At 35.8% G+C, this 23,483-nt stretch overlaps 1 protein-coding gene across 1 annotated transcript in view; it reads left to right on the forward strand.

The window, feature by feature from the left end:
- Positions 1-23,483, forward strand: part of LOC144222951 (AT-rich interactive domain-containing protein 2) — a 166,141-nt gene that overhangs the window by 100,131 nt on the left and 42,527 nt on the right. Inside the window, exons 6-14 of the mRNA XM_077753660.1 lie at positions 4,450-4,516; positions 4,604-4,854; positions 5,179-5,275; positions 5,368-5,577; positions 6,654-6,821; positions 12,799-12,880; positions 14,832-14,966; positions 15,597-15,793; positions 16,031-18,891. Coding sequence (XP_077609786.1) covers positions 4,450-4,516; positions 4,604-4,854; positions 5,179-5,275; positions 5,368-5,577; positions 6,654-6,821; positions 12,799-12,880; positions 14,832-14,966; positions 15,597-15,793; positions 16,031-18,891 — 4,068 coding nt within the window. The remainder of the gene's footprint in view (positions 1-4,449; positions 4,517-4,603; positions 4,855-5,178; positions 5,276-5,367; positions 5,578-6,653; positions 6,822-12,798; positions 12,881-14,831; positions 14,967-15,596; positions 15,794-16,030; positions 18,892-23,483) is intronic.

The following is a 23,483-nucleotide window of genomic DNA, read 5'->3' on the forward strand; positions in this document are numbered from 1 at the left end:
TTTCCCTTATTTTTCTGAAACTGTGTTTATACAAATGTTAGACCATTTACTCTCCCACAGGCCACTGAAATTCTGTTCATTGTTTTTAGACCTTTTTTTTCCCCTGTGTACTTCATGGATAGTTTCTGTTGTTATGTTTCACTTACTCTTGTCCAGTTAAGCACCCCCAGTCATGTTTTTTATTTCAGAGACTATGTTTGTCTACTCTAGAAATTCCATTTGATTTTCTTTCAAAACATACCATTTTTCTTCTAATTGTGTTCATACTTTCCTTTAAATCTTTGCCCATATTTAATAAAAAATAAAATGCTATTAAAAATGTTTTAAAATCTGTCTGCTAAGTCCATTATCTTTATTACACCTGGGTTTGTTTTTGTTGAAATGATTTTTTTCTTAGTTATGGATCATGTTTCCTAGTTTCTTTGTACATTCAATAATTTTTATTGGATATGGATATTGAGAATGTTACATTATTGAGTATTTGGATTTTGGAGTTTGTTCTGGCATGCTTTTGATTGACATATAGATTGTGACATATTGATCCTTCAGAAGATTGTTTTAAAGCTTTGTTATGATTGAGATGGATTAGTCTTTGCTCTAGCACTAGTTTATCCCTATTCCTAAGGCATGGCTTTGTTTGGATTTTGACTGAGTTAGCAGGGTATTTAATAAATTTTTTTCTGTTTTGTGAATTGTTCAATATGGCTTCTCAGTAGTTTTTCTCCATTTTTTTTGCCTTGTGTTTTGGAGTTCAGCCATACATCAGTCAACTCAAGGCAGTCCCGTGTAGATTCATGGAGTTTTCTCTTCATTGCTCTTCTTTCTTGCAAGTTTCCTCTAAAATTCTAGTTCTTTTGGCCTTGCTGAACTGATCAGTTTCCTCAGCTTTGCTATCATCTCCTAAGATTTATTGTCCCTTTGCTTTTGTCTAGAAAGAGTGTCCTATAAAACTATGGAGGAGTCGTTGGATTTACTTCACTTGTTTTCACTATTTCAGTGATTAGTTTTACATTACTTTGTTGTCCAATCTCTGAAAACAGTTGTTTTATACATATTGGTTTTATGATAAGAAGAGGACCGCTGAAGTATCAGTTACTCCATTATGGCCTGAGCAAAAGTCTCTTCCAGGGATTTTTTTTCTTAGATTTTAATTTTATGTGTATTTCTACCTCATAAGACATTTTTTAAGTAATTCATTATCTTGATTTAAACTACATCTACCTTTTCATTTATTTTTCTTTAATGCTCATTTGTAGATGACCTCTTTTCTTGGTTTTCATTTGCCAGTTTTCATTCTTCAAGGGCAATTTAACTGTATAAAGATTTTACTTTGGCAGATAATTTCTTCCTTCACTTAAAAAAATGTCCCATTGTCTTCTAGCTTCCATAATTTTATTTATTTATTTATTTATTTATTTATTTATTTATTTATTTGCAAAGCCTGCTGTCATATTAGTTATCCTTTTCAAGATTATTCTTTTCTGTCTTTGCATTTTAAATTGGGTTTTGTTTTAGGGGGTTGTGTGTGTGTTTTTTACTTTTTTTTAAATGTTTATCCATTTTTGAGAGAGAAAGTGAGACCATGAGCAGGGGAGGGACAGAGAGAAAGGGAGACACAGAATCCAAAGCAGGCTTCGGGCTCTGAGCTGTCAGCACAGCCTGATGTGGGGCTCAAACCCACAAACTGTAAGATCATGACCTGAGCCAAAGTCAGATGCTTGACCGACTGAGCCACCCAGTTATCCCTGTTTTGTTTTGTCTTCGTTTTTCAGGTATTTTATTATTTTATTATGATGTTCCTACACATTTTTATTTCTCTTTCTTCAGAGTTTGGAGTGCTTCTTAAATCTGTAGGTTAACATCTTTGAATTGTTTTAGAAAATTCTTTGCCCTGTCTCTTCAAATATTGTTTCTTACCATTCTCTCTCATCTTTCTCTGGAACTCCCAATTATCCTTATTTTAGAACCTTTCACTCTATGCCCTGTGTCTTATATGCTTTTTTTTTTCCATCCTTTTGTCTCTTTTTGCTTCCAATTTGTTATTTTCTTTTGTACTCTCTTTTAGTACACTAATTGCTTCTTGAGTTGTATATCAATTAGTAAATTGAGTTGTCTTTTCAGTTCTAGAATTTCTATTTAACTCTTATAGATTTCTAAAATATTTTATTTATTTAGTTAAACAGTTTATTTTTGAGAGAGAGAGAGACAGAGTGGGGAAGGGGCATAGAGAGAGGGAGACAGAATCCCAAGCGGGCTTCACATTGTCAACACAGAGCCCGACATGGGGCTCGAACTCACAAACTATGAGATCATGACCGGAGCCAGAGTCAAAAGTCAGATGCTCAACCAACTGAGCCACTCAGGCACCCCAGTTCTTATAGTTTTCATTTATTTGCCAAATTTTTCTTATTTCTTTGAATTTATAATCCATGATCATCTAAAATTCCATGTCTGATATCTATTATTTGGATTTCCTATGGCTCTTTTTCCTTGTTTATTGAACATTGGGTTTTTTTTCTTTGTATGTCTAGTTCTTGTTTGTTGTTCGCAAACATTTTTTATTGGGAGTTCTTTGAGCAGTGGATTCTTTTGGTGGTGAACTTTTTCTAAACTAGAGGCTTTAAATGCAAAAGAATCTTAATTCCAAAAATATAAAATCAATTATTTTGAAATATACGTACCCAAATGCTTAGAAATAAAAAGTGAATAGTCTATGTACTTCTTTATTAGTTCAAAGGTAGCAAGATAATACAACCCTAAATTAGTACAAAAATAACAAGGTAATACAACCTTAATCCCAGGTTAAGAACCTAGTCTGTGGCACAAAAACAGACACATAGACCAATGGAATAGAATAGAGAACTCAGAATTGGACCCACAAATGTATGACCAACTAATCTTTGACAAAGAGGGAAAGAATATCCAATGGAAAAAAGACAGCGTCTTTAACAGATGGTGCTGGGGGAACTGGACAGCAACATGCAGAAGAATGAAACTAATGAAACTAGATCACTTTCTCACACCATACACAAAAACAAACTCAAAATGGATAAAGAACCTGAATGTGAGACAGGAAACCATCAAAACCCTAGAGGAGAAAGCAGGAAACAACCTCCTTGACCTCAACTGCAGCAATTTCTTACTTGACACATCCCCAAAGGCAAAGGAATACAAGAGCAAAAAAGAACTATTGGGACCTCGTCAAGATAAAAAGCTTCTGCATGGCAAAGGAAACAGTCCATAAAACTAACAGGCAACCAACGGAATGGGAAAAGATAGTTGCAAATGACATATCAGATAAAGGGCTAGTATTCAAAATCTATAAGGAACTCACCAAGCTCCACACCCGAAAAACAAATAATCCAGTGAAGACATGGGCAGAAGATATGAACAGACACTTCTCCAAAGAGGACATCCAGATGGCCAGCAGAGACATATGAAATGATGCTCAGTGTCCCTCATCATCAGAGAAATACAAATCAAAACACCATACCATGGTACCACCTCACATCACTCAGAGTGGCTAAAATGAACAAATCAGGAGACTCTAGATGCTGGCAAGGATGTGGAGAAACAGGCACCCTCCTACGCTGTTGGTGGGAATGTAAACTGGTGCAGCCCCTCTGAACAACAGTGTGGAGGTTCCTCAAAAAAGTAACAATAGAACTCCCCTATGACCCAGCAATAGAACTGCTAGGAATTTACCTAAGGGATACAGGAGTGCTGATGCTTAGGGGCATATATACCCCAGTGTTCATAGAAGCACTCTCAACAATAGCCAAAACAGTGTCCATCAACTGACGAATGGATCAAGAAGATGTGGTTTATATATACAATGGAATACTACATGTCAATGAGAAAGAATGAAATCTGGCCATGTGTAGCAGCATGGATGGAACTTGAGGGTGTCGTGCTGAGCGAAATAAGTCAGACAGAGAAAGACAGATACCATATGCTTCCACGTATAGGAGGATTAAGAGAAACTTAATGGAGGACCATGGGGGAGGAGAAGGGGAAAAATACTGGAGGAGAGGGAGGGAGGCAAACCATGAGAGACTCTTGAGTACTGAGAACACACTGAGGGCTGATGGGGGTGGGGAAGAGGGGAAGGGAGGTGATGGGCATGGAGAAGGGCACTTATGGGGATGAGTACTGGGTGTTATATGGAAACCAACTTGACAGTAAATTATGAAAGAAAAAAAAATAAATCTGCCATCTTGCTAAAAAAAAAAAACCCTCTAGTCTGAAATGATTCCTTATTATATAATCACCCTTAAACTTATAGAAAGGTAAACATTTATGTCAAATAAATATATAACATATAATGATATCTGTGTGAATTTTTTAAAAATAGAAGTTTTATAGAGTTCTAATATGTGTGACTTTATCTTTAAAGTAATAGAATAGTTGTTTTCAAATGTCAGAATTAAGTGTAATTTCTTATTACAGTTTTGGAAGGACATTGTTGATGATAATGAAGTACGTGACCTCATTTCTGACAGAAATAAGTCTCATGGTAAGTTAATAAGAAAAATTGTAAATAATGTTGAATATCAATAATAATAAATGAATATTTAAGTAAAATGTGTATTTTCTTTTATAGAAGGTACATCAGGAGAATGGATTTGGGAATCTTTATTTCATCCACCTCGAAAGCTGGGCATTAATGATATTGAAGGACAACGGGTACTTCAGATTGCAGTGATTTTGCGAAATCTTTCCTTTGAGGAGGGCAATGTTAAGCTCTTGGCAGCTAATCGTACCTGTCTTCGTTTCCTATTACTTTCTGCACATAGTCATTTTATTTCTCTAAGGCAATTAGGCCTTGACACGTTAGGAAATATTGCAGCTGAGGTAAGCATGTGATAGTAACTTAAAATAGTTTTAATAGTTAGCAATGATATTTACTTTAAAATTTTAGTATATAGGGTTATTATATTTGCTGTATTTACAGAACATGAAAGGCCTACGTACAATTTTGCCTAAAGTGGTATGGTATCAGACACTTTTTTGGAAAAAAGAAATATTTGAAATGATGCTACAGATTTAATGATGGCTATTCTCACCGTAACTACATTTTTTAAAACATATGAACATTGTTGTTAATTCTTATTAAATTTGAAGTATACAACACTGGAAGAAGCCTGCCTCGACAATAGCATCCTTTCTTTTTTCCAGCTTCTATTGGACCCTGTCGATTTCAAAACTACTCATCTGATGTTTCATACTGTTACAAAATGCCTGATGTCAAGGGATAGATTTTTAAAGATGAGGGGTAAGCGCTTACTTAATTTTTTCACTGTATAGCACGCACAAAATTTTTAGCATCTGTTAAAAAACAAATGTTTATGCATGTATGCTTTTCAGGCATGGAAATTTTGGGAAATCTTTGCAAAGCAGAAGATAATGGTGTTTTGATTTGTGAATATGTCGATCAGGACTCATACAGAGAGATCATTTGTCATCTCACTTTACCTGATGTGCTGCTTGTAATCTCAACACTCGAGGTGCTATATATGCTCACAGAAATGGGAGATGTCGCTTGCACAAAAATTGCAAAAGTAGAAAAGAGCATAGGTAAGACTAAACCAAAAAAACATTTATTTTCTTTACTGAGGAAAAAAATATTTAATGTGGTGCTACACTACATCACAGTTGACACTTGGGGTTTATTACTTATTTTGAGGGGTCATTACCCATTCAGATACACTTATCTTTGTTGTTCTTTTTGCCTGTTTAAGATTAGCAAGAAACCTCTGTCATAGAGATTAAGGTGCATGTGCCTACCAATAATTCCTGTCCCTTTCTGTATTTCTGTTACTACATATTAAATTTGAAACCAACAAAACTGCTGTCTCTGAAGAGCAGATCATTCAGTTTCAAAGGATCAGCTGCTACTATTAAGCAACTGAAGCTGAGTGAAAAAGTTTCCTTGTGTTCCTAGAAGTTGCTGGTAGTGGTACTGTCCTTAAAATTAATGACCTTAATACCTCCTTAGTGGGTTGTCGGTTTTAAACATACTTACGAAAGTGTCATGTTAACATTTTACTCGTTGATTAAAATGATTTCTGTCTTTGGTGTCAATACTAAAATCAGAGTGAATAGAGATTTGGCTTGCAAGTACTATTATTGAGAAATTTAAGATGTTACTTTCTATATCAGTGGTTTCTAAATCTGGCTACACATCAGAATTAGTTGGGAAAAAAATTTTTTTTAATTTTGTAATGTTTTATTTACTTCTGAGAGAGAGAGAGCATGAGCAGGGGAGGCTCAGAGAGAGAGGGAGACACAGGATCTGAAATAGGCTCCAGGCTCTGAGCTGACCGTCAACACAGAGCCTGACGCGGGGCTCGAACCCACTAACCATGAGATCATGACCTGAGCCAAAGTCAGATGCTTAAGCAACTGAGCCACCCAGGTGCCCCTTAGGAAACTTTTTAAAAACAGATACCTAATTCCCATCCCAGAGATACTAAGTCAGTCTTCAGAGATTGAACCTGAAAATCTTTTTTAAAGATCCACAGTTAATTCTGATGTACAGTAATTCATGGATTGGCATTTGAGAAGCAGTTATTCTATATAGCATGTTTTTTAGTAATGTCATTGTTTGGTAATATTATTGATTAATAACTATTGGTTTTTATTTATTTCAGACATGTTAGTGTGTCTGGTTTCTATGGATATTCAGATGTTTGGCCCTGATGCACTAGCTGCAGTAAAACTCGTCGAACATCCAAGTTCCAGTCATCAAGTTTTGTCTGAAATTAGGCCACAAGCTGTAGAGCAAGTCCAAACCCAGACCCATGTAGCGTCTGCCCCAGGTTAGTGTTCTTACATAATGTTTTTCCAGTATGGTTATTGGTGTGTAAGATTTAATACTAAGGATAAATTTAAATATGCAGTGAAGGGGACTGGTATTGTATAGTGGAATAGGCTAACACAGAACTTGAGTATTAGCTTTAATTTCTTAGATGCTATAATTCCAGGAGCAGTAGTACCAATGTGAACACAGAAGAAGAATAGTGTAATATAGTTTTAAAAACATTTAGCAGACTGTGAGGTATTAGATATTTACAACTGTGAGAACAAGATGAAGTGCCCTGATGGACTTATTTGTGATTTTGTTCATTGGAAATTGATATACCAAGAATAGCTTTATAATTATAATTCTCCTAGCTGATCATCCAGATACATAAGTACAATGCCTTTTAATACTTTCAGTTTTGGACCAGAAACCATAGAATCAGAGTCTTGGATCAGACACACGTGTATTTGTACACGTGACACATATATGGACATGTATACCTGCACTTGTGCACCCTTCCTAGGGTCCCATGGGTCAATTCTGTTTAACTCAGTGTCTTTAATTGGAATTCATACCTGTCTAATGAGTATTCTCTTCAGTCCTTGGACTTCTTTCTTCTATCTCGATATGAGTCATTATTTTTATATTTTAGCACTCTCAGCCTTTTTGGGAGTGCTTTCTCCAGCTTCATTTGTCTTAACAAAACAATCCATCTTTCACCTCGTCTGCTCTTTCCACCTCCTACCATTCCCAAGACATTTCTCTTTCCTTGTATTTTTTAATACAGGATATTTCTTTTCTCAGTTGATCTTATTGCTTCTCACTTTGCAATTAATATGGAAGCCATGTGGCTTGGATTTCTTCAGCTTACCCTTTCACTTACAAACTTATTATCATCTGAATTCATTTTCCTTCAACTTCCCTTGCCTTCAGAGATGTCAGCTTCTTCTGAATCTGTGCTCTGAATATCCATCTGTCTTCTCATTCCTAAATCTTAAACCTCTTTATCTTTCACCTCAGCCTAGAAATACATTTAGATCATTCTCAACCTCCTCCACAACCCTAAAGCAAAAAAATCTCATTTTTTTAAACTTTAACTACCACATCCATTTAATCACCAAATCTCGTTGAGTCTTCCTTAATACGCTGGCATCTTCAGCTGCCAGTGCTTATGGCTCAGACTTCCATCACATCTCTTCTGTTACTTGTTCTCCTCTCATTGAATCATGGCCCCAGTCTCTCCTCTTCTCTCACTCATAGAATCACAATTATATATTCTATTCACACAAAGTATGTAATATGTATCACATACTTTTTTGACTTTCACTGTGTCCTTCTGAAGTATATGGTAGAGTTGTATCATATGTGCATTTAACTTAGTTGATGTCAACTAACAAAATTGGACAAGTTATAAAGCATGAAAAAGTAGGTAATTTGACTACTAAGCTACTAATCTACTAACCTATTTGACAATAGATGTTAAATAGCCAATGCATATTGGGGAAATCAGTGGTCAAATATTAATAGTTCTCAACCTTGACAAAGAAATGAAACAATTTATTTTGCCAGTTAGGTGGGTGGTGGGAGTATGTTTATCATCAAAGAAGAAACTAGAGGTTAAATTAATTGAGGGCCATAGAGAAACTCTGCCCAACAAAGAATTACTAAATTATCAGTGATACCCTGAAATATAATGGGCCATTTGAAGAATATTTAAGGGTAGTTTTGATGAAGGCTACTATTTTTGACCTTATCATTGACCCACTAGTGACCTTAACAAATGAAGTCACCCCCAAACTAAGATTTGGTCCTCATTTAGCAAACAGACAAAATTAAATTATGAGAGTTTGTGACATATGTGTATATAGTAATTCATTGATAGAGGTAGGAATAAGCCTGTAAGGACGACCTAAAAGAGTTCATCTTTGAGCTGGTAAGAATTTTACTTTATTACTAGCTCATCATTAATGACAGCTTTTAATTGTTTTATTAATTATTATTTATAGTGTGGCCCCCCATTATTTGTTTAATACTCCTTTCCTATGGAATGGTCCTCTTCAAACTTTTTGCTCACTTTTCCTCATCACTATGAAAACTTAACATATAACCTTTCACACACTTTTAATTTGATATCTAAGTTTCTTCATTTTAATTTAAATAGTTGTAAATAAATTTTTTTGTGTATATTAAATTGACATTTTAAAATAAAGGTTGAAATACTTTTTGTATCCGGTATCATCTTGATATTTACCATCATCCATTTAAGAAAACACACAAACTCTTCATATCAGAAGTTTTATAGTACCCACCCTCTTTCTCCTTGAGCTCCTATGCACCACCGTATCAATACTTCTCAGCTATAAATGTAGACATTTTAGTTTATCTTATTCAATTTCCTGTTGCTCTGTGATGTTTTAAGTGTTTAAAATGTTATCATTACAAGTTTTAGAAAAACAGTATGTGAAACAATACATGACAGAGTAGCTATTGGAAGTTCATCTCTTAAGGAGGTGGATGAGACTTTTTTCCCCTAGTTCTCTGTAAAGTGTTACTCTAGTGTGTTCCCAGAATGAATATTTTTATTGCTATAGTGAAACTGGGTTCAACATTAATTCTATCTCTGTTTTTCCTTTTTATAGATGTAATTTGAAAATCTAGTTCACATCAATAAATAGCTAAGGTTAGAACTTAATATTTCTTTGAGCTCTGATTCAGAATTATCCAAAATTATTAAGATTATATTTAATGATTTTCTGATATGAGTTCTTTGATTTTTTTGAAATCAAAGAAATAACAACATGTGACTCAGAAAAGAATTTGATGCCTAGTCACTACATTTCCTTTTAAGCTTATTGAAAGTATATCAAAAAGGTATTAATAAGATATGACTGTAAGTTATACTTGCTGCTTTGCTTAGATGCACCTTATTTAACCTGATATATTCAAGAACTATTAGTACAGCAGTTCTCAAACTTCAGGGTACATTAGAATCACCTGGTGGGCTTACACACTGATTTCTAGGCTCCATACCCTGAATTTCTGATTAGGTGGACCTGAGAATTTTAATTTCTAACAAGTTCTCATGAGATGCTGATGCTACAGGTCAGGGAACTATACTTTGAGGACCATTGGGTTAGAAATATGATATATCGTTCAAGACCAATACAGTTTTTTGATAAGGTACTTTTGTCATGTGCTTTGAGTATTTTTTTTTTTTTTTTTGGTAAAACCCTGGAGCTGTAGATTTACCTCATTCAGTTATAGAAAACGTCTGCCAGATAACCTAACGAATAGATAGTCTTTATTATCAAAAGTATCTTGCTTAGTCAACCTTATTTTCCATTATTTTGAAAATAAAAAATAAAGTCCAACTTTATTTTTCAATCCAAGAAAGCCTGGTTAATAGCCCATTGACACCCTCCTTACTTCATAATTCTAACATAGCTAAGTCTGTCATTCTAATGAAATAAGATGCCATCACCTTCAGTATTCCTTTAAAAATTTTCTCTGTGCTTTACTTACATAAGATTCAGCCTGAAAAGTAATTCCCTTTTTGATAGTAGTTGAAGGACAGAAGGACATTAAACAAAAATTGTTTTCACTCTATATCTGAATTCAGAACACACCAAAGCTCCAGAATACTCAATATCTACTACCCAACATTGCTTCTAAATACAATACATAAAGTATAATAAAATATAGACAGAAAGCCCTACCATAATACCTTGGTTAAAAGAAGGTTTGTGGATTCTAATGATTCTGATTCTCCCTTTGGTGTCCTAGAGGTTTTTATATTATTTGTAGTCATCATCATCATCATAGCTAACATTTATATAGTGAGAACCATGTGCCTGGCATTGTTTTAAGTGGCTTCTGTATAAACTCCTCTAATCCTCCTAACGACCTATGAGGTCAGTGTACTGTTACTTTTCCACATTTTATAGGCAGAGAGGTTAATTAACTTGCCCACGGTTACACAGCTAATGAGTGCTGGAACTCTAGCGCCAGCTACTCTGGCTCCAGAGTCGTGTATTTAACCATAACTTGCATTGCTCTAAAGGATGGATAAGAGGTAAGGCTTTCTGTTCCAAAATAGGAGAAGAGCAGTTTTTTTTTTTTTTAAATGTTTTATTTATTTCTGAGAGAGAGAGAGAGAGAAACAGCATGAGCAGGGTAGGGTCAGAGAGTGAGGGAAACACAGAATCCGAAGCAGGCTCCAGGCTCTGAGCTAGCTGTCAGCACAGCGCCCAACGCGGGGCTTGAACCCACGAACCGTGAGATCATGAAGTGAGCTGAAGTCGACGCTTAACCAACTGAGCCACCCAGGTGCCCCAAAGAGCAGTTTTTAAAAAGGAATATATACAAAAGTTGAGTGTCTGGAAATTGATAATTTCAACATCATTTCTAGTGTTTCACTCAACTGGTTGCTAATTGATTCAGGAGATTTCAGTCTGAGTAGGGTATAGTATAGTCATAGTACAATTGATAAAGAAAAAGGAGGAAGATTTCCATATAGGTACAGGCCCTGGAAGGCTATTTTCTGTAACTGTTGTCACCAAGTTAGGAGAAGAAAAGATAAGCTGGGCTTGCACCAGGAAAATAGTTTGGGTTCTGATTATTTTGTACTGTTAAGAAACAGCATGTCACTGTATGGTATCTGAAGCATGACAGACTTGGATTCAAATCTGTTACTCCAAAAAGAGGGCTTTCCAGCTATACACAGCTCTGCCATTTCTATCGTGTGTTCCTTTGTAAACTTAATCTCTGAGCTTTATTTTTTCATTAACAAAATGGGGATAATTAAATTTAGGCCTATAAATAAGATGAAACAATGTTTTGTAAATGTAAATGGCTTAATACAGAGTAAGTGTTCATTAAGTGGCTGCTGTTAGCTCTTATCCCTGTGAAAAGTCTGGGGCTTCATCAAACAAAAGTCAGGGATTGCTTTAGATCATTCACAGATTTGGCTGTGCTGTGGAGCTCCTTTGGTTCTAATAATTTAGAAATATATTTGTTCTGTTCGAGGATTCTGAGTTTTGCTAAAATGTTATTTGAAAAATAGTGGGTACATTTTATAAGTTTAAAAACTATAACCTATTTCATAATATGACCAAGTTTATGTTATATTTTTCATGTTTTCATTAGTTCCTTTATATATATAATACAGCAGAAAATATTTTTCTAAAGATCTATTCAACTTGTTAGAAAATAATAGATGATTTTAATGTATTCATTGGACTTGAATTGTTTTAAAATATATCATAAGTAAAATCTCAGAAATTGTTAAGTGTCTTTTAAGATGAATAGTTGGTACACTTTTATACAACCGTCTTGCCTTTCCTCAGACAATAGGTATATTTCAAAACTATTATTATAGTAGATTTTTTTCCCCAGAAAAATAATCTTAGGAAAATCCTTCTTGAATGTAGGACTTTAAATTAGTTCACCTTTTTGTTCACTTTCCCAGATGTGTTATATATGCCACTTACAGAGTTAATGTTCATCTTTTAAATTCAGAAGTGAAGTTATGATTTCTGATGCTATCTGCTTCTGTAACTAAACTGATTCTTATTTACTGATATGTTGAGCTGTGTGACCTTGGGCTAGTTATTTTAATCACTTTGAGTCTTTGTTGTCATATGTTTACCCACCACACAGAAGAATTAATATATGTAAAGTATTTAACTCAGTGTCTGTCTGACCCATGGGAAAAACAGAGTTGATACCGACTATATAATCCATATTATTGTTATTATTTGAATGATTGTAAGATTTAAAAAAGAGTTTATATAAAGCATCTAAGACGGTGCCTGGTATAATATGTGCTCCATTATAAGTTTCTTTCTCAAATTTGTATATTTTCATTATGTTTATACACCTTTTTAAAAAGGTATTCGTTGTAAATATTGCTTCAGTGTCCGTGAACTGAACATGGCATATAGTAACTAAGTAAGTTTCTAAAAATGATGTAGCTAATGTATTTTTTTCTTTAGCTTCCAGAGCAGTTGTAGCACAGCATGTTGCTCCACCTCCAGGAATAGTGGAAATAGATAGTGAGAAGTTTGCTTGTCAGTGGTAAGTGGTTTATTTCTATTAAGGCTTTATCCTTGGGAAGAATAAAGCAAAAGAGTAAAGGAAATGTATTTCCAACAGTCATCCAGAATGTTTTATTCTGTATTTCTTTTTAGTCAGAGTAGAATATCATTTATACAAAGAAAGGATGATGTGAAATCATTTCACCTGCATTTTAGAATAATTTAAAAGAAAACTGTTCATCAGAATCTTCAGAATTAAAATAGTCTTTGACTAGAATTTCATTAAATTACACCACTCCTTTTCAGAGTAAAATTTGTGTTAAAACGTTACCTTTGACTTCATAGAAAATAAGATTTTTCAGATTATAAATCTGTTTTTCTTAAATCGGTATTTTATTAAAACTGAACAGGACTGTCTTTAAGAAAATAAAGCCAGCCTTTGTTATTAAATGTCCCTTCTTTTTCATCACAAGCAATACTTCTTGCTCATTGATAGTTAGTTTTTCCTTTTTGGGGTTAGTAAGGGAAAAATGAATCAATTGATAGAATTGCCAGCGGGTTTACAAGGAAGTAAGCAACTCAAAAATAAAATTTTATGGAGAAGACTGGGTAGTTCTATGTCAGCCACTTTCTGAAAAAATAAATGGAGACTTGGTTAGATTTCAGTTGGTCATGGATAGTAGCTTCCACATAGTTTATGAATTCCAACTTAAATTCTTTAGAAGATTAACAGACTGAATGTAAAAGATCACTTTCTGATGATGTATTACTTTAAAATTTTTCTTTCTTTGATCCCTTTTCTCCCATTCTCTAACATTATTTGTCTCTCATTCCATGCTCCTGTCATTCTGCGTTCCATATTTTTAGTGCTTTCATATCTTTGTTCCTGTGGCAGTTTTCTCTAGACTTTTCCACTTTGCTCAAATAAGGTTTATAGTTTTAAATATCTCTAATTATTTGCTTTTTCCTCACCTTCTGTATTTTTACCTTATACTTGATGAATCTCTTCCAAAAATACTTGGAAATGTTTGTCTTCTACACTAAAACAAAAAAAAAAAACCAACAGAAAAAAAGTTTTTGTGTCTAGTCCTTCTGAAAATTCAGTACGCAAAGAATTATGAAAGCTAGAAAAAGTATGTACCACATTCATTGTAAAATGTTTGTATATTAGGCATAAATTTGATCTTATAAATCCCATTTGCGTATTTCTAACAGTTCTAGTGGAGAAGGAGAGAATCATTAAAGTTTCATCTTCTAAGTATTATTTGAGTCCATTTATGTAAACAACTATACATTGGCCTGTTATGTATATAGTAAATCCTAGAAAAGAATCCTGTGAAGATAATTTGACCTCCAGTCCTAACTTCTGTATGGATAGAAGTCACTATATGAAAAAGACAGACTGAAGTTTAAATTAATTTGGAATGGAATAGGAATAAAAGTCTCTGAAATGGGGGAATGGGAGTATGCGGCATGGAAGAAGTACTGTTGTTTAAGGGGTAGTTGAAAGCTTGGGTAAGTTTTTCTCAAGGAATTTGATACAAGAGACAACAACAGTTTAATTTTAGCTCAGTTTTTCTTCCATTTTCTACATCTCCAATGGAAATAGCTCATTATTGGGAATTTCTCTTTTATTTATTGCAAGACAGGAAATTGAGTAGATATTCATTGAATAAAACTTATTTATTGTAGAATATTTGTTGCCAAGAGACCAATCCTGTGTCTCACTGGGATGTGAACACAGTTTTTATATTTGTTGTTGATGATTTTTTATACTAAACTAAATATGATTACATAGTTAATCTCTTTCTCTTTGGTTTCATCAGTCTAAAACCTAACATGCATTTTTGCTAATAACATGAGATAGAGAAATTTGATTAACAGGCATAAATATTATTTAATAATACATTGTAAAAGACGGTTTTACTATCTTTGAATATGAACTCTCCTATAATCTATTGCATAATGCCATTTATTTTTCTCCTTTTTAGGCTAAATGCTCATTTTGAAGTAAATCCAGATTGTTCTGTCTCTCGAGCAGAAATGTATTCTGAGTACCTCTCAACGTGCAGTAAATTAGCTCGTGGTGGAATCCTAACTTCAACTGGATTTTATAAATGTCTTAGGTAGGACGCATAGTTGTTAACTGTAAACAAAGTTAATGTATATCACTTAGAACACTTCTTGCTCTTTAGAGAAAATACCAGCTCACTATCTAGTTTTAAATATTTCTACTACTTAAAATACAGGCTAGGTTGTAGTAAGGATGAATATTTAAATATAAGAGAATTTTGGAAATCAAACCTGGTGTTTGTATTTGAACATCATAAGGCTTATCAAAGAAAGAAGAGAGAAACGTTTTTCTACCTACTTTTATATGTTAGAGACATGACTTTTGCCCTTGTTAGTCTTGTATAATTGTCTATAACTAATACTCTTGTCTTCAGATACCAAGGCTTTTTGATATTTTGCAAAGTTCATAAAGTGGGCATTGCCTAGATGCAACTTTTTTGTTAATTATATATGCAATAGAATTATTTAGGGCCCCACAATGTTAATAATGATTTTTAAAATTGGAGGATTGATCTTTTATATTTTTTCTTTGCTCCTCACCCTTACAGAATCTATAACTATATGAATCATACTGGCTCATAATTAGTAGCAGCAAATGTACTGTTGCTGTTCATGTAAACGCTGTTAGAAGTCAGTGTATTTTGCTTCTGTGCTAGTTAACAAAAGTATGTGTTACTTTACAGAACGGTCTTTCCAAATCATACAGTGAAGAGAGTAGAGGATTCCAGCAGCAACGGGCAGGCACATATTCATGTAGTAGGAGTAAAACGGAGGGCTATACCACTTCCCGTTCAGATGTACTATCAGCAGCAACCAGTTTCTACTCCTGTTGTTCGTGTTGATTCTGTTCCTGATGTATCTCCAAGTCCTTCACCTGCAGGTATTAATATTTTTGAGTTTTAGGTATTATTAATAATTAAAATGTGTAATTTTTCCTTGTTTTTCCAGAAGCATTTTCTTGCTTATTCTATTACTTGTTATCATATCCATGTGACACAAAGTTGTCAGATGCTAATTTCTTAAAACTATTTTTTCTTGTATTAAGTAAAATAATGCCTACATATGCAGCTTTCAGTCATTTCATGATAAATTCTGACTTTTCCCTCATATTTTCCAGGAATCCCTCATGGACCACAAACTGTAGGAAACCATTTTCAGAGGACTTCTGTCACCAACCAATCTTCAAATTTGACTGCAACACAAATGTCTTTTCCAGTACAAGGTGTTCATACTGTGGCACAGACTGTTTCAAGAATCCCACCAAATCCTACCGTTCATACCCACCAGCAGCAAAATGCTCCAGTGACTGTCATTCAGAATAAAGCTCCAATTCCTTGTGAAGTTGTTAAGGCTACAGTGATCCAGAATTCTCTACCCCAGACAGCAGTTCCTGTTAGTATTGCTGTGGGAGGAGGAGCTCCTCAGAGTTCTGTGGTTCAGAATCATAGTACAGGGCCACAGCCTGTTACAGTTGTAAATTCCCAGACATTGCTTCATCATCCATCTGTAATTCCACAACAGTCTCCATTACACACAGTGGTACCAGGACAGATACCTTCAGGCACTCCTGTTACAGTAATTCAACAAGCCGTCCCGCAGAGTCATATATTTGGCAGAGTGCAGAACATACCAGCATGTACTTCTACAGTTTCACAGGGTCAACAGTTAATCACCACATCACCCCAGCCTGTGCAAACTTCATCTCAGCCGACATCAGCTGGTAGCCAGCCGCAGGACACTGTTATCATAGCACCTTCACAGTATGTAACAACTTCTGCATCCAATATTGTCTCAGCAACGTCCGTACAGAATTTTCAGGTAGCTACAGGACAGATGGTTACCATTGCTGGTGTCCCAAGTCCACAGCCCTCAAGAGTGGGATTTCAGAACATTGCACCAAAACCTCTCCCTTCTCAGCAGGTTTCATCGACAGTGGTACAACAGCCCATTCAACAACCACAGCAGCCAACCCAACAGAGTGTAGTGATTGTAAGCCAGCCAGCTCAACAAGGTCAAACTTATGCACCAGCCATTCACCAAATTGTTCTTGCTAATCCAGCAGCTCTTCCAGCTGGTCAGACGGTTCAGCTAACTGGACAACCAAGCATAACTCCATCTTCCTCACCATCACCTGCACCGGCTACTAATAACCAAGTCCCAGCTGCCATGTCATCTTCTTCCACCCCTCAGTCACAGGGACCACCTCCTACTGTCAGTCAGATGCTGTCTGTGAAGAGGCAGCAGCAGCAGCAGCATTCACCAGCACCTTCACCACAACAGGTACAAGTACAGGTTCAGCAGCCACAAGTACAGATGCAAGTTCAGCCACAGCAGACAAACGCAGGCGTTGGTCAGCCTGCATCTGGTGAGTCAAGTCTGATAAAACAGTTGCTGCTTCCAAAGCGTGGTCCTTCAACACCGGGTGGTAAGCTAATTCTCCCAGCTCCACAGATTCCTCCCCCTAATAATGCTAGAGCTCCTAGCCCTCAGGTGGTATACCAGGTGGCCAATAACCAAGCAGCAGGTTTTGGAGTGCAGGGGCAAACTTCGGCTCAGCAGCTATTGGTTGGGCAGCAAAATGTTCAGTTGGTCCAAAGTGCAATGCCTCCCGCAGGGGGAGTGCAAACTGTGCCCATCTCGAACTTACAAATATTGCCAGGCCCACTGATCTCAAATAGCCCAGCAACCATTTTCCAAGGGACTTCTGGCAACCAGGTAACCATAACAGTTGTGCCAAATACAAGTTTTGCAACTGCAACTGTGAGTCAGGGAAATGCAACTCAGCTCATTGCTCCAGCAGGAATTACCATGAGTGGGACGCAGGCAGGAGTTGGACTTCAGGTGCAAACGCTTCCAGCCACTCCGACATCTCCAGCTGGACAATCATCTTGTACTACTGCTACTCCCCCGTTCAAAGGTGATAAGATAATTTGCCAAAAGGAGGAGGAAGCAAAAGAAGCAACAGGTTTACATGTTCATGAACGTAAGATTGAAGTCATGGAGAACCCGTCCTGCCGACGAGGAGCCACGAACACCAGCAATGGGGATACAAAGGAAAATGAAATGCAGGTGGGAAGTCTTTTAAATGGGAGAAAGTACAGTGACTCAAGTCTACCTCCTTCAAACTCAGGGAAAATTCAAAGTGAGGCTAATCAGTGCTCACTAATCAGTAATGGGCCATCATTAGAATTAGGTGAGAATGGAACATCTGGAAAACAGAACTCAGAACAAATGGACATGCAGGATTTCAAAAGTGATTTGAAAAAACCTCTGGTTAATGGAATCTGTGATTTTGATAAAGGAGATGGTTCTCATTTAAGCAAAAACATTCCAAATCACAAAACTTCCAATCACGTAGGAAACGGTGAGATCTCTCCAATGGAACCACAAGGGACTTTAGATGCCACTCAGCAAGATACTGCCAAAGGTGATCAACTAGAAAGAATTTCTAATGGACCTATATTAACTTTGGGTGGTTCACCATCTGTGAGCAGTATACAGGAGGCTCCAAATGTGGCGACACAGCAGTTTAGTGGTACTGATTTGCCTAATGGACCTCTAGCTTCAAGTTTGAATTCAGATGTGCCTCAGCAACGCCCAAGTGTAGTTGTCTCACCACATTCTACAACCTCTGTTATACAGGGGCATCAAATCGTAGCAGTTCCTCACTCAGGATCAAGAGTATCCCATTCTCCTGCCCTGTCATCTGACGTTCGGTCTACGAATGGCACAGCAGAATGCAAAACTGTAAAGAGGCCAGCAGAGGATAATGATAGGGAGACAGTCACAGGAATTCCAAATAAAGTAGGAGTCAGAATTGTTACAATCAGTGACCCCAACAATGCTGGCTGCAGTGCAACGATGGTTGCCGTGCCAGCAGGAGCAGATCCAAGCACTGTAGCGAAAGTAGCAATAGAAAGTGCTGTGCAGCAGAAGCAGCAGCATCCGCCAACATACGTACAGAATGTGCTCCCGCAGGTGAGTCGTTCTGCTGTCCGTTGCTCCTAGAAATTCCGGATTTGTGGATAGGTCTTAGGGGAAAACGCACTGTTGTTCCATGCCTCATCTTGGAAAGGTAATTGTGTCAGCTCACCCATGTACGCAGGTTTTCGTGGTCTGATTTTTTGGCATTTTTGGTAATTTTTAACAGTTTTCAGTTGTTAACTTTAGCACATGGTTTGAAGTCTTTTCAACTTTGTTATAGGCCCAAATTAGGAACTTTGTAGACATAAGATAGAGGAGTACTTGCTAATCTGACATCTTTTAGAGAATTTTTTTAATGTTTCATTTATTTATTGAGAGAGAGAGTGTGCGCGTGTGTGCATGTGCACAAGTGGGAGAGGGGCAGAGAGAGGGAGAGAGTCCCAAGCAGGTTCCGCACTGCCAGTGCAGAGCCCACCACAGGCCTCAAACCCAGGAACTATGAGATCCTGACCTCAGCCAAAATGCAAGAGTTGGATGTTTAACTGAATGAACCATGCAGGCACCCTTTAGAGACCTTCTAAATGTAAGTTAGTCTCCTTTTGGTCTGCTTTGGAAGGGGATGTTAAGACCATTTTATTATTTTTTTTTTTTTCATAATTCTCAATGTTTTATTGTATCTTTTATCTTTTTTTTTGAGTGTCCCTTTTTTTTTTTTTTTACAAATAGTTTATTGTCAAATTAGTTTCCACATAACACTCAGTGCTCATCCCCACAAGTGCCCTCCTCCATGCCCATCCCCCCTCCCCCCACATCCATCAGTCCTCAGTTTTTGTCAGCATTCAAGAGTCTCTCATGGTTTGCCTCTCCCCCTTTCCCCCACCATTTCCGCCTGTTAAGACCATTTTAAAAGGGAGTTGCTGCATTTGATTTTGACATACGTTTTTATGGCTTGTTTCACGGTTCTTTTGTAAAAAAGATAAATCCCATAAGAACTTTATCAAGTGTGTTCTTGTTATATATTGACCTAGTTGCCTTTATTCTTTAGAAAGTATTGTAATTTCAGGTTCTTTCAGCTATTCTGATATTCTTGCTGCTGTGTTTCTTGCTCCTTTGCCCTGCTGTCATTTTTCTGCGATCCTGTCTTTCCTATCTACTATCCCATCTCCATACACTTTAGTAAATAGAAGTGTTTTCTAGCATCATTGCTTCTGAATTGAGGGTCATTCTGCCTGTAAAGTTTTTAAGAACAATCTTGCATGCTGATTCCACTGAAACTAGGGGTTTGCTTAACAGACAGTTGTCTGTCACCTGTTTTCTGGATTACTTTTTCTTCACTTTCTTTCCTAAGTCCTCCATAGCCAGAGCCTTCTGTGATGTTGCCAGCTCTCCTAGCACCCTTCTGACTTGGGTTTCTTCTGTGTGCTTTTGGTGTTTACAGCAGATCTATGGCCATTGTTGGCATTAGTACCAAAAATAAAAGATGAAAGAACAAAGAATCGGTTGTCCGAACAATTCATCCACTAATATGCATCTTTTTTCATGTGGGTGGATAAAACTGGACAGTGCTGTCTGGGGGTATAATGAGATTTAAATTCATGTGTCACTACTACATTGCTTAGATTTATCTTTATTGCAAGGTACCTAAATAGGTTGAGTGTTCTTTAGTTGATGTTATGTACATGGCAATAATTAATACTGAGTTTTGGTGAAAAATACTAAGTCAGTTTTACTCAAACTGCTAATGTTTGAGTTTTTCATTTATTAAACACATTAAAAAAATTCTTTTAATAGTGCAATGTCTGGCAAAAAGTAAGCATTCATAAGTTAGTTTTATAGTTTTCCTACATTTAATAATTTCCCAGTTAATCTTATGTTTCTAACTCTGTTTTTTTCCTCTCAGATTTCCTTATAACTCTAAATACTTAGACTGAGCCAAATGAGAGGAAAACTCCATTATTGTGCAATTATCAACCCTCATTTTTTTGTGTGTCCTTAATCTTCCAGTGTGACTATATTCAATAATGATACTTAAGTAACAAACAACAGGCAATAATACTTGTTAAGACTAGGACCTGTGTTAGGAACTTTGTACTAAAGCATTTTCTCATTTAATCCTTTAAATAAATCTGGTAGGTAAAATTGTTATTCATGTTTTAGAGTTGAGGATCCAAGATGCAAAGTAACTTGCCCAAGGTCACCAACTAATATGAGGTGGTCCAGGACTGAACGCTTGGAGGTGTGTCCGAAATGACAATTCATACTCTTAACCCATTTCTCCCTATTTTAAAAAGATTTCTTTGTAAAGTTCTAGAAAGCCCTTTGATATATAACATATTGATTGTTGAACTATTAATGTTACCAAATGTGTGTACCAATAAATGATAATTTCAGGACATTTTCTTAACACATTGGACATATATGCATCTAATGCAAGCCATAAAATTATTACTTTTTGTTCCCAGTCTGAAAAATGTGTTCTTCTATATATTGTCCCAAAGAATATAGCTTATTTAAAATAGCTACATTCTTTAGTTTTAAAATTAGTGTTTGGTTGGCATGTAGAAATTTAAAACTTTATGAAGAAAAAGAAACAGCATGCATGGTGTCTGTGCGTGAGAATTAACAACCAGGGTTCTCCCATGTTACACTTGGCATGGTGACTGCTACAGAGTTAGGCTCTCAATAAGGGTATAGGTGTATTTTACCTTCATATAAAGTACCTATGAAGCCTAAAAAAGATCAACTGTCCGAGATAGGATCCTAAGTTTCCTTTGAAGGGTAGGCTGGTGGGCCTTCTTAAGAGCCTGCTAATAGAAAAACCATTTCCATTGTTGTCCAGATTCTTTAAATTTCTTTTATATAGACCTTGGTTTAACACCATTTTATTCACTGCTTGAATGGATACCTTAAAGGGATAGATGAAATAGAGGATTTCAAATGTGATTTTTTCAGCCAAACCTTGTTATTTCCACCATTTCAAGGGGTTTGGGAATGTAAAGGAGGCACCTGGACCCTAAGAAGGGACTTCCAGACTTGCAGAATGTTCAGGGCTGAAAAGACTGCAGGGAAATGTCCCTGCTGAGAATGGCCAACAGGTAATCCTTCCTGATACCTTTGTTATTTCATGTTCCTTTTCTCAGTTTTGTTCCTTTTCACTCCCATTAATCAGCTGTATTAATTTCATTACAGAAAAAAAGAAAAGCAACAAAAAGAAGAGAAAGATATGAAAATAAATGATATCACCATAGATTTTGTGTTTAAGTAGTATTTAGTTGGGTAGTTTATATAAATACAAAATAAATTGTACCTATTTCAAGGCAGATTTCTTTATTTGTAGCTGCTTAATTTCAATCTGTTATATTTTCAGGTTATAGTATAACTATTTCCAAAAGTCCCTCCTCTCACCCTTCATGATCGGTATCTTCTGGAGGCATAAAACTAGATTGGCATATAAAAATGAGTAAAAAAAATTTAATTATAAATATCTACCTAAAGCCTTGCCTTTTTCAAGACCGTGTAAAACACATGTTGACTATAACTGTGACTGTTAATCCCAAGATCTAAAGACATGCTAAATTATTGTATATAAAAATAGTTTACTTAAAGATGTATTTATTTAAGGGATTTTATATATGCCTGTCCTCAGTTCCGTGTCCTTCACAGAGGAATCATTGCTAATATGGTTCTGCATAAACTGAATCTTGGTATCTTCTAGATCCCTTCCTTTCTTTGATAGCTTGAAGTTACTCAACCCATCAGAAGGCAGATCTCTAGCCTCAAGGGGGCAGCATTTAGTCATAGCCAAGATCATTTTAGCAAGAGCCACAGAATTAATCATTTCAGTATTTTCCTAAGAGTACTACTTGCTTAGATTTGTAGCGGACTAGCACGTTGTATAAACTAAGAAAGACATTACCGTGAAACATAATTTTTTGTTTGCATTTCAGTGTGTTCTTATAAGCCAGCCTTGGAATGTATTGATTGTCTAGGTTTATACTTACTTACTTAGAGTAAAAAAATTTGGTAGTTTCAGAGCATAAGAGAATGTTACAGGAGAAAAAATCTTAGATATTACCTTGTCCCAAACCCTCATTTTTAAGAGTTGAAATTACTTTTCCACACTCAAAAAGATCTCTTTTCCAAAGATTTGTATTACTGCCTTTAATACCGTTCTCAAAAGAACTGTACATTTAGACTAAGTATAATCTCTTTTATATCACATTTAGAGTAAATCTAATTCTTGTTCCCTAAAGCTGTTTCAGAGTATCTCTCCTTACTTGCCTATGTCTTAGAGTACACTCTTTGAGTTCATTCCTTCAGTTGGATCTTAGGTGTCATTGTGTCTGGTTTATTCATCATCCTGTTTACCTCTATCAGTTCCATTTTATAAATGGCTTTCAAATCTGTAGCTACAATTGAACACAGCATTTCATTCCTACTTAGCAAATTCATTTTGAGACTAGATTATGAATTTGTATTTGGACTTTATAACACATATTGAAATGTTTAAATTTTAGTCTTATTCTAAGGTTTAGTTAATTTTACATTATGGAATGAATCACAGAATTGTTTTATATCCTCTGTGTAATTTTACTTTTCTGATCACTCACTAATGGAGTTGTGGCTTTTCCACTTTGATTTGAGGG

This window comes from Crocuta crocuta, unplaced genomic scaffold (genome assembly GCF_008692635.1).
Source record: "Crocuta crocuta isolate KB4526 unplaced genomic scaffold, BGI_CrCroc_1.0 scaffold30, whole genome shotgun sequence".
Taxonomy (NCBI): domain Eukaryota; kingdom Metazoa; phylum Chordata; class Mammalia; order Carnivora; family Hyaenidae; genus Crocuta; species Crocuta crocuta.